Source organism: Abrus precatorius, unplaced genomic scaffold (genome assembly GCF_003935025.1).
Source record: "Abrus precatorius isolate BTA unplaced genomic scaffold, Abrus_2018 Scaffold8, whole genome shotgun sequence".
Lineage (NCBI taxonomy): Eukaryota > Viridiplantae > Streptophyta > Magnoliopsida > Fabales > Fabaceae > Abrus > Abrus precatorius.
Genome location: NW_020874428.1, coordinates 30,043,853 through 30,062,310, shown reverse-complemented (window position 1 = coordinate 30,062,310; position 18,458 = coordinate 30,043,853). Strand labels below are relative to the sequence as shown.

The window sequence follows — 18,458 nt, the reverse complement described above, 5'->3', positions numbered from 1 at the left end:
AAAACTCATTAAAAGCGTGGATCAGATTTCATTTACTGTGGTCCGTCATGCCGAAACACATTTATAATTCCCAGCAGAGTTGAGTTGATTTTAAAACACATTATTATGTGGTAGTTTGGACCTTTCAAAGACAAATAAATTTGTCTATTGCAGAAGATCTGCTAACAACTCTCCTATTGCTATACAGATTATACACAAATTTTGATGGTAGTCATTTTAGACTAAGATATCCTTGTGAATTTACACTGCAAAGTTTAAGGCCAGCGGAGAAAATGGTTGATGGCACAAAATTTAGATGACAAAAACATTGAATACATGTTTCCTGTAAAATGCCTTTTAGGTTAATCACCTTTACTATCTCTGATCTCCAAAAGCCACTATATAAAAAGGTTGTAGTCAAAAGGGCAATGAAAAGTTTAAAGGACCCTTGCAATTTGAGTTGGATTAAACCGCCCCACAAAGCTAAAGCAAAGTGGGGCACATTTTTATTTCACAGTTCCTACAAGGAAAGCATAATTTTAGTAGTCCCATTAATTAGCCTGCAATCACATGCCTATATAGCATTGGAAATAGCACAACACTAATCATGTCAAATGGGTCAAACCGTCTTGTTCTCAGCATATTTCCTAGTGCCAAAATGTTTTGCAACTATCAATAGCATGTTGTCTCATGTAAACTTGTTTCAGACCCACAACGCTGTGTAAACAATGGAGTGAAAAATATTCAAAAGATAGAGATGTCACACGGATTCAACTGCATTTGTTTAAGATTAATTAGTCATTTGTGTTTCTTAATTGATTGAGTTTTGAATCTAAGACCCTTGACTCCTCCACTAAAGATTCCAACGCAGAAAGATAGTTTGTTAGCTCCATTTGGGGCCCAGAGTGAAAGGGCAAAATATTCATATTATGCATAGTATCATGGTGCTCTCGTGTACCAAGACAACTTAATGACTTAAAATATGGAAAGACACCAATAGAAAGTTCAAAAAATGAGCATGGAGTTTTTTCCTTGTCTTAATTTTCCATTAACAAGATTGTTTTCATTGCAACATTCTGTTCCTAGGTCAGTGTAAGGTTAAAAATACCAGCCTAATTATGAGTGACATAATGATTCAATTCAACAGAGGAAGAAGAGACAGTACAGGGAATGAAATGGTGTGGGATGTGTTCCATTCTTCGTATGGAAGGTTTTGGAACTTGCCATTAAGAAAAAAAAATAAAGGTTAGTCAATGGCCATCTCAAAAGATGTGACTTTCAAGCTGGGTTGGCAAAGGGTACATTTTGACAAAGTACTTTAGACATCCCTAAAATAGATGTTTTTCTTCCATAATGACCAAACAAGACCACAAAGAAACATGGCTCTCTCTCTCTCTCTCTCTCTCTCTCCCTATGTTTATTTTATTTTTTCTAAGATGGTTTTTAGCATGTAACTTTTTATGGTCAGAATGGAATTGTGCACATTCTCCAAAACTGGCACACACTTTTTTGCTAATGTTAAAGGTCGTCCGGGATTTAGGGAAAAAGATAAGCATGTTTTTTAGGGCTTGGGATTTTGACCTAATGGTGTTTGAGTGACAAATGTTCTATTAACCACTTTTCCTTCAACTTGTCCCATGTTAGCTTTTGCTGCTGCTACTTCTTTCCGCTCAAATGCAACACTTGTGTCTTCCCACGAGCTATTGTTTTTAGATTTTAAACCCTCTTCTCTTCTTTTGTAAGTGTTTTCTGTCTCACCACCACCCCCTCTATGAATTATTGTTGCTTTAGTCTAAGTTCCATTATAATATTGTAAGAGTCACGTGATTAGTGACAAAAATAGGCACTTTTTTATGCAAATTATAAACCATTACAATTAGAGAAATAGATGGTTGATATATATATTTTTTATTTACATTGATACCAAAACAGTTTAGTTTCAGGTAAGTTTTAATCTTTATATACGATGATGTAATTTTTTAAATCGTTTAATTTTGATCCTTTGTGTATGACTGTATGGTATAGATTTATTACTCTCATTCTTATGTAAAAATATTTCTCTCACTAAACATACCTATTTTGTATGCATATACAGGCAACATTTTTGGTGAGAATGTTATATATATATATATATATACGAATTAAATAAATAGATCTTTATCATCAGATTTTAATATTAAATAATTAGGATTAGAACATACATATTATTTAAAATTTTGTAAAAAAATAAATAACATTTTAAAGTAATTATTATAAAATGTGGTCATGTGATCCCCACCATAAAATGAACACGATTCTCTACTCAATGACGACAGAATGAGGTTGAGATAACAACTTATATGGCATTGATGGCTTGGTTCAAGAGACGAATGAAGGTGGCCTGGGGCCTAGAAGTTTTTTATGATAAAATTAGCTATAAATTTATAATTGATAATTCAAAGTTTATACTTAATACTTGGAAGTTTTAACTAATTAATTAGATTAACAAAATTAATTAAAATGTATTAAATTACTAAAAAATAATAATATTATTTTAAAAATGAATTATTTAAAAAGTTAAAAGGGCATTAAGGAAAAATTATAGCAAACTATAAAAATAACTTATAACTCTTAAAAACATATTTTAGCTTATTTTAACAAGGTTTTTCAACTTGTTTTTTTTTAATTATGGTTAATTTTATAAGAAATAATTTTATATAAAATTATTAAGTAATAGTTTAATTAAGTTCTATTTATTAATGCACTCTATATGTAAAAAAAATAAAATAATATTGAAAGCTAGTTTTCGATAAACTTTCATAAACTAGCCTTCAAGAGTACAACTTAAAAAAAATAGTTTATTAAATAGCTTACTAGTTTGTTGATCGCCAAAGTAAATTATAAATCTTTAGTTAAACTATAAATTATATTATCAAATACATTCGCAAATAAAAAAATGTAAAATATAGGAGAATGATGTTTATTTTGTGTAGAGGGTCAATTGAGCATCTTTAAATTTAAGTGAATCTTGTACATTAATTTTAATATGACAATTACTGTTATTATTATACGTTATTCACTATAAAAAAAAATTACTCTTTTGTGGTGGTTAAATTTTATCATTAATGGTAGTTTTAATTGTTTTTAAATATTTTTTTGATAGTTACAAAAATAACTTTAAAATTAGTTATGTAAAGTTTATAGTGATTTTACTACTAAGTTTTTAAATTTACAACAGTTATTCAGTGGTTGAAATTTAAATTTTAAACTGGGTGTGGCTTTGCTCTGTTTTTTGCTACTAAACTTTTTTTTCTTCTTATCTTATATTCAATTCTTATTTTTGCTATTTGTTTTCGAATTTGATTTTTTTTTTAACATCACAACATATATATTATACAATTTATAATATAGAGTCGTTAAAGAAAAATCATTTTTGGAGGAAGTAAAAATAATAATAAAAGATTGATGAGATTGTCACAGTTGAAGAAAACACTTTAACGGTGGCAACACTGATGGCAATGACAAAAAAGATGGTAAAACTCAACGAGTTTAAGTGGAGATGAATAATAGCTTTGAGTGGGTGATGAAAAATAGAAGAAGAATAATGTTTTTTATATTTTGTTATCTTAAGAATAATAGCTTTGACATTAAATATTATTTTTAAAATATTTTAGTGACCATTATTATTAACTACTGCTAATAAATTGACATTAAATGACGTATTTTTTGTAATGATTAATATTTTTTTATAATAGATAAATATTTTCATAGGATATTTCACGTAAAAATGGATACATGTACATACTTTAACTATCTTATATTAATACATATTACATTAATTTTTATATTATTATTAACTTTGTATTAAATATAATATATATTATTTAATTTTTAAATTATAAGTATATCTTACCTTAACTGTTTATGTTAAATTTTGTTAAAATTTAAATTATATAATAATACAATTAAAGGGTTTTTTTTAATTATTTTAACACTACACAGTAAACTTAATTCAATGCATATAAGAAGAATATTAAATATTCTTTAATTAATATAACATTTCATATATATATATATATATATATATATATATATATAATATGATAAAAAATTCGATCAATTTGTATTGTAAAAAAGTATATACTTTATAACGATATAAATTAATCATCGTGAAATTTGTATTAGTATAAATTGACTCCGTGTGTCTAATACTAATACAGAGTGCGGAGAGGGAAAAACTCTTGCTGTTGATTAATAAATATAATATTTTTTTTTATTAAAATCATATTAAAAATAATTTATAAATCACAGTTAAAATTTTAATAGATTTTTATGGTTAATTAATGACTTAGATATTATAATTAATATTTTTTTATTCAAATAACTCATTCTTTCATATTTTTGTCTCTTCACCATCTGTATTAATATAATTTTAATAATTATTTATTATAATTTCAAAGTTCAATAATATACACTTGCATATTTTTTTAAAAGAGATATTTGAGTAAGCTACGATTTTTGTGTATTTTAAAAAATTAAGTTATGATTTGCTAATATACTCTTAAAAAGTAAATTCATGTATATTACTAAATTCATATAGATGGATAAAGAAAGAGAAGGCACAAAGTCGATAATTAACTTTAAAAAAAATTATTTAATGGTTTCTATGAATATTAAATTTTATTAATTTGATCGTTAAATTAAAATTCAATCTAAAAATGAAAAAAATTATAAAAAGCTACACAAATTAATAACTATTTAACTGATTATAAATATCTTTTAATAATATATATATATATATATTAAAAACATAAATAAATGTTAATTATTATTTTATATATTTATAAATAAATAAAATTAAAAATATAATATAAAAACACATAACATTATTTAATAATTTTAGTTAAAATTTAATATTTAAAAATAATTATTAAAATCATAAACTCTTCAAACAGCTTTATTCTCTCTTTCTGCATATGAGTAAATGAATATAGGTAGTGTAGTAAAACACTGATCAAAGTTATGCCAACATGGCTGATATAAGCATAGAACAACAAAGACAACAAACAGAATAGAAGTTTTTCTAAAATCCAAGAAATGAGCCTAACAATAAATAATTATAATATTTTAGCATAAAACTTATAAAATACTTATAGAATTATCTTACATATTATAACAAATAGCAAATAAATAAATAGGCATAAAAGTAAAATCTGGTGTCCAAATAAACTTTTTCAATATTTTGAAATTAAAAATTCAAATATAACAAAATGTCTTTCTTTTTGTTATTTCGGGATTTAAATTAATGAATGCAAATTAAATTAAAATTTTTAAAAAAATTGAAATGATTACTTTCTAATAGTTTTAAAGATTAAAATATTTCCCTCAGTAATCTTAAAACTAAATTGACATATTTATGTAATTTTAGAAAATAAAATAAAACATGAGATATTACTGTATTCCAATAACTTGGTTGTAATTTGATTAAGCTAGGAAGAGAAGGGTAAAAAGGTTCGCTGTTTGGGTGAACCGACACAGTGGTGGATCTGATCAGATCAGATCAAAGCTTCGTAGGTGAGTGAGTGAGTTGGTTATGGTGAAAGCAGAAGAAACAGTTTCATATTCACTTTGAGATTCTCCCTTCTCTTCTGCTACGATGTACAGCGGCTCCAGCGACGGCGAAACCCATGACGCTCCTCAAAGGAAAATTCCCCCAGCATCCTCCATGCTTTGGGTCCGCAATCTTCGTCGTTTCATCGGATCCGGTGCGGGTCTCGGATCCGAAGCCTTGATGGGTTCGTATTCTTCTCTCACTTTCTCCACTGTTCATTATGAATGTTCAATATTTCAGCTAAATGAAAAAAAAAAACATTAATTAATTACTGTACAATATTTGATATTCATTCCATGCCATGCTATTGTGAATGTGGTGTGTTGTTTCTCAATCTCAAACCCTAACAACACCTCAATAAATGTATTTTTTATTTATTTTTTAAATTACGTTTGCAGAGCTTGAAACGAAAAGAATTTTGCTCGACATTTTTAAGGAGAAGCAGAAGAAAAGCGCGGAAGCTGGTGCAATCCCAAGTTTCTACAAGAAGGCACGTGAAAGCATTGCTTCTCTTTGTACTCTTTTTTGTATATTTTACTCATATGTTGAATTAGGGACAATTATTACTTTCCTATTCTGAACTAGTGATGGTGGACTCATGAAGAAGGCATGACACTACGTTAAGTTACTTGGTGATCTGTGAAAATGTTTTATGTCGCCTTTGCATTATTGTCACAGTATTTCCGTATGAATATGCTTGTTCTAGTTAGTTCAAGTGTGTTTTTGGATTTACATTGAAAATTCTATTAACGTAGATCCAATGCAAAAGCTACAATTAGCAGCGTTGAAGTAAACGTGGATCCATAGACATTGAAACGTGAATCTAAACATGCTATGAGAATCTGCCATCAGTCTATTGAGTGCCTTCTGAAACCAACAACATGTACATTGACTATTTTACTTATTGAATTCAAATTGATAAAATAACTATTGTTTATTTGTGCCCTATTATCTAGAGTGGACTCTTATGTGTTGTATCTCTCGTTAGGTTATTTTGTCAGTCATTATTGTTTGCATAGGATGTTTTATAAGTATTTGCAGTTCATAATTGGATTTCTTTGGTATTCATAATTCATGTAAATTAGAGTAAGACCCTCCGTCTGTCATTTGAAAATTGATATGCCTCATCTTAATTCAGAAACCTGAAGATGGATCAATCAGTCATAGAGTTCAGAGATTGGCAAAGTATCGGTTTCTAAGGGTATCATTGTCTGGCTTGCCTCTTTGTTGGTTATATTTGCTTTAACAGTTGATAGTTTCTCAATTAGTGATATTCCCGGTGTGCTGAACAGAAACAATCAGATCTTTTGCTAAATTCTGATGATTTGGATGCAATGTGGGTGTGCTTAAGGGAGAACTGTGTGATTGATGATGCTACTGGGGCAGAAAAGGTATTCCATTTTCATATTCTTGTTTACTTCTCCATGTTTCCAAATTTTATGATATCTGTTAGCTGGATTTTCCATATTAAGAGTATGATAAATCTTTTACATCCACCAGAAAAGTCGTGAGAGTTTGATATAGGCTTAAGTTTTAAGCAATCTCTGGTTTGTAACAAAGTTGAACTCCTGAACTCTTGCATTCATACAAACATTATGCAGTGTTAAATCACATCCTCAATAACTATCCATGCTTTTGGGTTATGTCAGTTTCTCAACTGTCAATTATTATGATCAGATATTTGACTTATTCCACAAGTTCGGTTTGACACCCATTCTCAATAATGAATATCCTTCTGCTAGAGTTTGATGTGTGCCATTATGGATTTTTCTGAGACAACCTTATTTGTTTTATAGCAATGATGTAAACAAGCCCTACCTTCAAAGAAGCCTATTTTGTCTGCAATGGGTGATGGAGTTCATGTTGTTCATCTACTTGAAAATATTATATAACTTTGCCAATATTCCCACCCTATTATTCTCAAAATTACTGTAACACTGTTTATTATGGATCATGCTTTTTCTGGAATGCTTGGCTTCTTTATCTTTGCACTCTATTTTTACAGCAATCCTGATGCATACTTCAATTTGTTTCTTATAGATGAATTATGAAGACTTTTGCCAGATTGCCTCTGTATGTACAGAACAAATAGGTCCTAAATGCCGGCGCTTTTTCAGTCCTTCAAACTTTATGAAGTTTGAGAAAGATGAGCAGGGAAGAATTGCCATTCTACCCTTCTACCTTTATGTGATGCGTACGGTAGGTTGTTGGCCAACATTTACTGTTTCAGTGCATTTCCGTTTGGTTCTTCTGAATACTTCAGTATATATGTACCTTGAACTGGATAATTGTTCATGACAACTACTGATTATGGTTGTGCAGGTTTCACTTACACAGGCTAGAATTGATATGAGTGAGCTTGATGAGGATTCTGATGGTTTCCTTCAACCACATGTATGAATTTGTATTGCTATTAGGCTTCCAATGGTTTAAAATTGAACAGTCGGTTTGAGATCTCTTTTATTTATTCTTTTGTTGTACATATTTATTCTTTAATATAAATTAGTTATTTCTTTGATACAATTGTCTCTGTCCTCATTTCCTTAAATAGCAGCATTTCACCAGTGTTACTATGTTTATGCGGTGGTATCACTTGTTTCACTGCTTATTATGATCATCTAACCTTTATTTTTTTGGCATGCATATAGTTCTTTATAAGGTTATTATATTGTTTATTTTGTATGCTAAATATGAAGTTGGGAATAAACTGTGTTTGAACTGTTGCTTACTTTCTTATATAAAAAGATTATGTTAACCTTCATTTATTATTATTCTTGTTGCTAACTTGTCATTGTTATTGACTTTGCTCTTCAGGAAATGGAGGCCTATATACGTGGTCTTATACCCAACTTGGCACAGTTACGTGATATGCCAGCAGCCTTTGTTCAAATGTACTGTCGTATTGCTGCACACAAATTCTTCTTCTTTTGTGATCCTCATAGACGAGGTTTGCATGCCCGATGTCTTTTAGTTGCTCAGTTTAGATGTTGCTTCATAGTTGTATTTCCCTCTATTTTGATGTCTATATTGTTACAATTGATATGCTTTTTTTTTAATTTTAAAATGATCAATTTTTCTAATTTGTGCCCAAGAGTACACAATAAAAACTGATATTTAGTAGGTTGTTATTGAAAATCACAGGACCCAATACAACGAGAAAATGAGACCTTGATTAAACATGAGCTCCCCAAATACTTTCCTGTATGGTGTCCTGTCTCTGCCTGGGCTTTATCAAATAAAAGCTATTGATGCTTAGATTCTAATTCCAATTCAATGTCCCTGTTTCTCCCCAATACTTTCTTATTATTTAAAGGTTGAGTTGCAAAGAAGGGCCAGTAAATGGTGTCAGTTTATATGCCCTAGTTGGGGCATGAGAAAATATTGGCTGAGTTGTATCTCAAGTCTCAACTATATATATTTTTAAATGTTTGAGATTGTGTATACAATCACAATTGAGGTAATGCAGAATTTTTTTATCCGACTAGTACTATCAAAGTCTAGATAATATATTTTTTTCTTACAGGAAAAGCTTGCATCAAGAAAGTATTGCTTAGTAATTGTCTCCAGGAGCTAATGGAGCTTCACCAGGTAGATTATATAAGAAGTTTTCTTAATATCTTTAGAACCAAATGTCATAGTATTCCGTTCTCTCCCTCTCTCTAGTTGCTTCCTATTGTCCTGAACCCCCTGGTTCTTATCTTTTTATACATTACCTCACATGATTCATTTGCTTTGTTTTAATAATAAGTGTGAACTGTATTTGGTTCAAACTCAATATAAGATTGAAGCTCTATTTAAGTATGCTGCTGTGTATTTCAGGAAAGCGAAGAGGAAGTCACTGACACAGAACAAGCTGAAAACTGGTTCTCTTTGACTTCTGCTCAACGCATATGCGGTGGGTTTTCTACATTTTTTAAGATTCCAGTAATCATTTACCTACTGCTCCTGGTCTATTGTAGTTGTACTATCCTTACTTCTTTCTGATATATTTGAATGGGTAGTGTTAGGGAAATTTCTTATTAAATTCTTACTGTATAATTTTCGTATTGAACTCTTGCATTGACAGGCCAAATTTTCATGATGAATTGAAATTGTGAATATAATTGGGGTTAAAATTATTTCCTATCAATTTGTGTTAATGTGTATTGTTAACTTTTTGGCAGACATGTTTCTTGCCCTTGATAAAGATGCAAATGGGACATTGAGCAAGCAGGAGTTGCGAGAATATGCTGATGGGACTCTGACCGATATTTTTATTGAGAGAGGTAGATAATACCATTCTTCAGTTGGTGTAAATTTTGGCTTGTATTTATCATTGGCATGAATATCTTTTTACATATTCCTAACTCCAAAATGCTGGTTTCCTTCAATTTCCGATTGGTAATAATGACTGTGGCTGATGCCCTTGTATTATTTGTTCTCTATTTTCCTGTGCTATTGTTGTTTACTGCTGGATTAAACATCAGGGTTTGTTTGGCAATTTGCATGTGATTCTGTGTCATTGATGATTTGATACTCATTGTCTTTCTTAAATAAATGACTTAAAATAATCGCAATTCCTGTAGTATATGATGAACATGTTCGTCGTGGAAAAAGTGGTGGTGGAAATGCCCGGGAGATGGATTTTGAGAGTTTCTTGGACTTTGTTCTGGCTTTAGAAAACAAAGACACCCCAGAAGGCTTGACATACTTGTTTCGGTGCCTTGATCTTCAAGGAAGGGGTTACCTTACTACAGCTGATATTCACTCCCTTTTCAGGTAAACTGTCGTACTGTTGGTAGACTATTTATTTAGTATTTAAAACTTTTTGTTAGTTTTTGAAACTTTACTACATTTCTTGGGCTCTTTGATTTTAACTTGCACGTGGTATTGATATAGTTTTTTGTACAAGTTTTCAAACTTATAAAAAAGTAATTAATATTTACTGCAATTATTGGAAGAATAGAAGGGGAGCATCTATATGCCGAGATGTTGCCTGATACAATCTTCCTATAGAAACAAACTGTTGTTTCCTGCTTGTAGTGCTTGAGCAAGTCCTGCAAGTCTCAAATAGGACAGGTGACACATTAGTTATAAGATGCAACCCACGGAGATCTTTGATGTCCCATAGCTGGCAGTGTGATTCAATGATTATATAATTTGACAGTGTTACTTTAACTTCTCACTGACTAACCATTTTTTTTCTTGAAAAAAAAAAAAAAAAGAGATGTACACCATAAATGGATTGAAGGTGGCAACTATGAACTTTGTATTGAAGATGTGCGGGATGAAATCTGGGACATGGTTAAGCCAGCAGATCCACTCAAGATTTCGTTAGCTGATCTACTGGCCTGCAAACAAGGTGGAACTGTAGCCAGCATGCTCATAGATGTGCGTGGTTTCTGGGCTCATGACAACAGAGAAAATCTTCTCCAGGAAGAAGAAGAACCAGAGGAAGAATAACACTGGTCACCGACTTGCTAACAAAACTTCTGGCTTAAATACATTTCAACTTAGAATTCTCACAAGATGTAACCTCTTCTGTTTGAGTCATTAGATGTGTGGAATTAGTTGAGTTTATCTGTATGTTAACAGTAAAAACATCATTAATTAGTGTATCTAATAGCCATTGGTTCGAAGTTCGAATTTACACTTCGCTTTAGCCAAATGCTATGGTTTGATCTAAATCAATAATATCGCGCTGTTGTCCATGCTAAGTGATATACAATACTATCTCAATTTGCAAAACTTTGGAATACATTGAAATGATATAAAATTTATATAATAGAATTTTATTAAAATTTACATAATTTAGTATAATTTAATATAATTATAGCATTACATTTATACTTTTTAGTAGAAGTTTATTATAAATAATTTTTTATTTTATACAAGTTAAAAAATTAATAAAATTGACAGCCTACTAAATTGAATGTATAAAGGTACGGAATTCGGGAATCTGCCTAGAGTTCATGTTTGGATTAACCATGTGAGAACTTCTGAAAGATTTTTTCTTTATCGGTTATTATTATTATTTGTCAAAATCAGTTTGTGAATAGAGATGTCCAAAAAGCCTACACCGAATGTTTATTACATTCGGAGTGGATGTAGATTCGGGTTGAGAGCATCTTACGGCGTCGTTTCATACACATGGAAATCTGTATTTGTAGGGTCGGCTCTCTCCATTCTCAGAAAGCATGGTTAAATCTCATTCTCCAAGTTCCCCTCATAAACCTCACACCACAGTCACAGGCACCATCAAGTGTAAGAACCTCATTTGAACCGTTGGCACCCTTCAGGTGATTGATCCTTCAAGAGCAACTTTTGTTCCCACAATGTACGTTGAGGGACTACCAAGTCATTGTGGGAAAGCAAGGTTGAGTTGTATAAGAGGTGGGGATGGACAGAGGAAGCAATTGGTGAAGCATTTATGAAGAATCCTTTCTGTATGCTGATATCTGAGGGAAAAATTGAGGAGGGTTTTGACTTTTTTGTCAACCACTTGGGTTGGGACCCTCTTGCTCTTCTCACTTCTCCAGTGCTTCTCTCCCTCAGTTTGAAGAAAAGGATAATTCGCAGGGCTTCTATCTTGCAATTTCTTCTCTCCAGATATTTGATCAAGAGTGCCAAAATGAAAAACCCATATTATATTACTGAAAAGATGTTCCTTCAGCAGTATCATTACATTACCTATTTTTCTTAATTGCTTTGTTGGTCTTATTCTTTGGCGGGGCTTGAAGGCGAGTTTGAAGGAGCGCATTAATGATCATGATGGATGCCTTATGGTAACAATATTCTTTTGAAAATGTTGTTATTATTGTTTTTTATTATTTCAATTTATTAAATTAGTATCATAATTAATAAATTGTGTTAATATTTTAAAAATAATTTAGTTTATTATTAAATCTTTCAGTTATGTAATTAGTTTAAATTTCTTTGATTTATTATAAATGTATTATTGCTATTAAATAAAAATTAAGTTTTTTTTTTCATTTTTCTTACATTTCTGCATTTTTTTTTTATCTTTTTACAATAAAACTCGAAGGATCTTGATGCATGCTGACCAATAAAAGAAAACTTTTATTAACAATTAAGCTGAGAGTGTATTAATGATAAATTTTAATAAAAACTCCTTATGTTTTAGGGGGTAAAATTAATATTTTCTTAGAAGTAAAAGAACAAGAGTTTAAAATAAACTTTTTACATAGAAGATTAACAGTGTCACGATACCCTCCAAGATGAAACCCAAGATCACAAAGAGCAGGTTAAAAAGTAAAAGTTAGTCAAGTATGCCATGTTCAGCAATTTCTCTGCATATCCAATGAAGAATCTAAATAGCCATCAGCTAAACACCTATAGAACCAAGAGCTTGAGATCCCTCAAACATATTGGACACTTATGATTTATGACATTGAATTGCTGGCTAAATCACCTTCCTCAGCAGCTACTATCACTGTTGCATTGCTAACATTCCATCACTCAAACATGCCGTGTACAAATTAAAGGCAAGGCAATATGAGCACTAGTTATAGTATGTTGTGTGTGCCTTATTTTCCCAAATCATGGATGGGTTAAATTACTTGTCCAACTACATCCAGGTATCTTGATGATTTTCTTTCCTTCCACACCCGCTCTCAACTTCTTGGCATCATCCCATTTTCCAAGAGTAGCGTATATGCTAGAAAGAAGAGAACAATAACCTGCTATGTTACTCTCCAGCTTAATGCAATGCTGGACAGCTATTTCCCCAAGCTCCACATTATCATGTAATCTGCAGGCGAGAAGCAAAGCTCCCCAAACACCAGCATTTGGTTGTGTCGGCATATTTATGATAAGCTTATATGCTTCATCCAGATATCCTGCCCTTCCCAAAAGATCAACCATAATTCCATAATGATCAACCGAAGGCACAAGTCCATAGTCCTTCATGGAGTTGAAGTACTGGTAACCTTCTTCAACCAATCCAGCATGATTATAGGCAGTAAGGAGTCCAGTGTAGGTGACTAAATTAGGAGCAATAAGTTCTGCAAGCATCTGTTCAAATAACTTGATTGCATCAGAAGCCCTTCCATTTATTCCGCACCCATAGATCATTGCAGAATACGCAACCAAATCCCTCTTTCTCAGGCCATGGAATATCTCATATGCCTTGTTAATGTTTCCACACTTTGCATACAAGTCAATTAAAGCAGTAGCCAAATGATCATCCAACACAATTCCAAAGTCAGTCATGTGTGACTCAATCCAGCACCAATGTTCCAGATCCCACAGTTGCGAACATGCTGATATAACACTAGTCAAAGTCATTTTATCTGGATGTACATAGATATCCGGATTGAGCATATCCTTAAATAGTTCAAGGGCTTCCTTGGGTCTGCTATTTTGAGCATAACAAGCTATCATAGCATTATATGAGAGCAAATCTTTGTGATCCATCTGGTCAAAGAGCATACGTGCAGATTCAACATCCCCACTCTTTGCATACCCAGCAATCATTGTCATCCAAGAGACACTGTTTCGTCTGGGCATTACATCAAAAAATTCTCTTGCTGACATTATGCTTCCACAATCAATGTAACCAGCAACCATTGCATTCCATGAGGCCAGGTTTCTCTCTGGCATTTGCCGAAACAAAGAACAGGCATGATCCATATTTGCTGCTTTGGCATATCCAGAAACCATAGAGTTCCAAGATACGACATCCTTCCTGGGAATCTCATTGAAAAAATCTTGAGCCTCATCCAAGTTACCAGCTTTTAGATATCCAGATAACAAAGAATTCCAAGAAACCACACTTCTCTCAGTCATTTCATCGAACACCTTCCGAGCAGTCCCCATATCACCCATTTTGGAATATAAATAAACAAGGGCCGTTTGTACATAAACACACGCACTATATCCAAACACATGAGCTTGCCCATGAATTGATACACCAGCCAACTTGTCCTCAAGTCTACCACACGATTTGAGTGCAGAGGACATAGCACATGAAGTTGGACACAACCCCATCCCATGCATTTGAACATAGAGAGAAACAGCTTCTGTGAATAGACCCTTCTGAGAGAAGAATCTAATCACACAACCCCACGAGAAGGAATCTGGATTGGTCAGATGGAGAAGAATTAGGTGGGCATAGTGAGCCATAGTTTTGTAGTTAGTGATATCCCAGAGAAGGATATGATGTATGAAGTTGGGTTGAAGATGGGAAAGACCATTGATCAAGATGTGGGCATGGATTTGTTTTGCGTGATTCACAGTTGAACACTTGTTCATCAATGTCATCAATTTTGTAGCTACCATTTAAGCTTTTTCTATTTTGCGGTTTTCTCAAATTCTCAATGTAATCAACAAATAACGGTCTTTGAAAAAACCTCATTTGTTGCTGCAATGTATGCGGGAAGAAAAGAAGACTAAAGATAGATAAAGATAAGAAGAGTGATAGTGGTATAGGAGCAGTGGTGAAAGAAAAAGAAAGTAGAATATTGGTGATTAAATAAATAAGGAGATAAAGACATGGGTAAAGTGAGAGTAGAAAGAAGGAGAAAGGAGTTAAGCATGAAGTTGAGGGAAGAAAGAGTTAAAAAAGAAATAAAAGAGATAGATATGAGAAAAAGAATAAGGTTAAATATAGAAATTGAAGAGATAGCCTTGAGAAGAGAGTGAAGTATTGATGATTGAGTAAAGTAGATACAAGCATAAGAGAGGTAAGGTGAGAGTAAAAAGAAGAAGAAATAAGTTAGGCATGAGATGAAAGAAAGAGAGAGAGTTGAAAGAGAAATAGAAAAGTTAGATTTGAGAGAAAAAAGAAGATTGAATATAGTAGTTAAAGATGGTTGAACATAAACATTGAAAAGAGAGTGTTGAGCATGAGGAGAAAAAAAGAGAAGATTGAAAAAAAAAAAACGTAAAATTAGTTTAAATTAAAAAAGTTTGTTTAAGTTAATTTTGTATAAAGAAATTTAGTAATTTTTTATACTTTTGTTTAAGCAATTCTATTTTTGCTCAAGTGAAAATGAAACTGGATATTCAATTCTGCCTTAATTAAATTGGATTTGTGTTCCAAGAAAAGAGTCAAGAAATTTATTTTTCTTAAACAATGTATTACTGATATATTTTTATGATTTGGTTCATCCTCTGAATGAAAATTGGAAAAATCAAAGTCTTTCTAAAGTGCAAATTCCTATGTATTCAAGCGATGCCACTGTGTATCTCATTGTTATGCTTTCGTAGTCCTGAAGCTTTGTAAAGAAAGAAGAAATTGAGAAAAGAAAATCATAGCAGTAAATGCATGGATTAGTAGCCAAATGATGGTCACTTAATGTTTCTAGTGGATACATACAATTAAGTGATTAACAGATGATAGTATGGTAGTTATTTACATGTTATGTTTGACAATGGGATAATGTGGTTATGAAAAGGACAAAGATTGGGCTATTTCCACTGTGAAATGCTCATGATCAATTGAAGTTCTAACAAATGTTATAAGGGTTAAAACCATTTCCTTTTAATTTGTGTTATGCTGACATGACATGTGGGAAAGATGGAAATAGGATGTTGAACTAGCTTGCATTTCCACTCAGAGATGTGCATGGCTGTGTGAATTGCCATGTTTTAAAAAACATCATAAATCATATTTCTTCAGCATTTCCTTTGACCGGATATTCCCAACAACATTAACACATTTACTGGTAATTCAATTCAATTCTTATATTTTTACTCTTACTTTCTCTTGAGATTTGTTTAGACGGCGAAGGAGAAAAGCGATGGAAAAAAATATAGATTTTTTTTTTTTTGGAAATTTTGAATGTAGAAAAATAAAGAGAAGAAAATTCATTTTTTCATGTAAGGTTTTGCGAAAAAAAAAAGAGAGAGAATGGGGAATAGGGGAAGGGAATATTTAAATAATATTAATAATATATATATATATATATAATAATTGTTATAAATTATTTTTTAATATAATTTATTATTTTGTATTCAAAGTCATCCGAATTAATAAAGATATTCTTTTTACTTTTTATTTTTATTTTTACTCATTTGAACAACATTTTTTTTATTTCAATTTTTTCTTTGTTTTTTCATTTCATTTTTCACCCAAACGCGTGTTTACATTTATTTTTTATATTTATATATATATTTTAAATTTTCTCTCTCTTATATTTGTATCACATTTTTTATTTTTTCTCTATAAATATATGACACAATTATTGAAATTTTATTGATGTCATTAATTAGTGGGCCATCGACATCAAAATAGCAAGATTATTTCTTTAGTAATTAAAAAAAATAACTATTCAATTAAAATATAAATTTTAAGTATTATGAGTGTTGTTATTAATCAAAATTGAAATTTTATTTTAATAAATATTTATATTTAATACTTTCATCAATTATAAAGATAATATTTTAATTTTAATCAACAAATAATATAAATAGCATTTAAAAAATATACTTATTTTTTTTTAATTAAATAGTTACTTATTTTGAAATAATGATTGTAATGTCTTCCCATCTGTTAAAAAAGTAAAGCAAAAATATCTTTTTAAAAAACTTTCAAATATTGTAGACTATTGATTAAAAACAAATGGTAAAAAATGAATGACAATAAATGAGTTATTTAAGTTAGATTTATAAAATGATATATTGATAATTTTATATATATTTTTTTTCCTCTTCTTCTTCATTTTCTTGTTTTTTTTCCTCTTCTTCTTTGTTTTTCTTGTTCTCTTTCTCTTTTTATTATTTTTCTTTATCTTTTTGTTCTCTTCCTCTTCTTCTTTATCTTTCTCTTTCTATTATTTATTTTTTTATTTTTTTTATTTTTCATTTTCATCTCATAAATAATTTGTAAATGACAGAATTCTTTATCTAGAAAAATATAAAAAAACACTAAAAAATATAAAAGATTTTAGAATTTTGTTTGTTTTTCTTTCATCATCTTTCTCCTTTTATTTATCTTTTATTTTCATCTCATTGACACCATAAAAAATTTAGAAATGATAGAATTTTGTATACAAACAAATTAAAAAATCCCTTACAAATATGCCTTTTCAAAGCTGACGACGTTAAAAATAACATTTAACTTTTTTTTGTTAGAAAACTGATATAAAAAGTATGTTAAAAAAAATTACTACTTACTAATGTAGAAAGTTTTTTACATTAGTTCTCTCATAAAAACAATCTAAAAAGTAACATTTAAAAAAAGAAGATGCAAATTTAACATCAAAATCGATATAGAAAAATTCTAAGTGAAATATCTAATGATTATGATTCTAGATTATGCAAGAGAGAGAGAAGAAGCATTGTCTACATGCTAAAAAATCAAAAGCCTCAACTCCTGTACCAACACCGGCATAAGCTTTAGGACATGCATTAGCACTAGTTTATATTCTTTCTCGAGGGGACAATATTAATTAGGAAAACTTAACTTTGAGTAAAGTTTTGTTTGATTTCAAAGGTTTTTTTTAATATAAAATATATATCACTATCAAAGTTTAGTTTTATCCAATTAACTTCAATTTTAGAGTATCAATAAAAAAAACTGAAAATAAAAGAAATTGAAAGAAAAAGAAATAAATAAAAATGAAGAAGTTACAGAAAGAGAAAAAAAAGATAAAAATAATTTATCTATTTATCTTTCATTAACATGTTATTACCTAAAATAATTATATACTATTTTTTAAAAATATTTTTATCAATCAATCTTAATTATTTTCTATCTATAAATATCACCACCGGTTCAATATTGATTCTACTTTACTTATTAAAAAATATTATTTATGGAATCACCCAATTTGAAAATAAACATTAAATGCTTTTAAAAATGTTTAATATAATTCTTATTTTCTTAATGAACTTTGTTGGGAGAGAGACCGTAAGTATTTACGTTAAGTAGAAGAAAGGACAGTCG

The 18,458-nt window shown here is 30.4% G+C and overlaps 2 protein-coding genes and 1 non-coding gene across 3 annotated transcripts; 2 read left to right on the top strand and 1 right to left on the bottom strand.

Moving 5' to 3' along the window:
* Positions 1 to 5,434: 5,434 nt before the first annotated feature.
* On the top strand, positions 5,435 to 11,262 carry LOC113846847 (probable serine/threonine-protein phosphatase 2A regulatory subunit B'' subunit TON2). Its single transcript, XM_027475538.1, has 12 exons — positions 5,435 to 5,753; positions 5,968 to 6,059; positions 6,708 to 6,770; positions 6,862 to 6,960; positions 7,610 to 7,768; positions 7,892 to 7,963; positions 8,384 to 8,516; positions 9,093 to 9,157; positions 9,389 to 9,464; positions 9,733 to 9,834; positions 10,135 to 10,327; positions 10,774 to 11,262. Exons 1-12 carry the CDS (start codon positions 5,615 to 5,617, stop codon positions 11,009 to 11,011), a joined length of 1,431 nt encoding a protein of 476 aa, XP_027331339.1. The 5' UTR covers positions 5,435 to 5,614; the 3' UTR covers positions 11,012 to 11,262.
* LOC113848685 lies at positions 10,517 to 10,636 on the top strand. The gene has a single exon (XR_003501948.1). It is a non-coding gene; the product is annotated as a small nucleolar RNA snoR104 (small nucleolar RNA).
* Positions 11,263 to 12,853: 1,591 nt separating the features above from the next.
* Positions 12,854 to 14,939, bottom strand: LOC113847365 (pentatricopeptide repeat-containing protein At4g22760). The gene has a single exon (XM_027476422.1). The coding sequence runs from the start codon at positions 14,846 to 14,848 to the stop codon at positions 13,109 to 13,111; it is 1,740 nt and encodes a 579-aa protein (XP_027332223.1). The 5' UTR covers positions 14,849 to 14,939; the 3' UTR covers positions 12,854 to 13,108.
* Between the last annotated feature and the right edge of the window lie 3,519 nt (positions 14,940 to 18,458).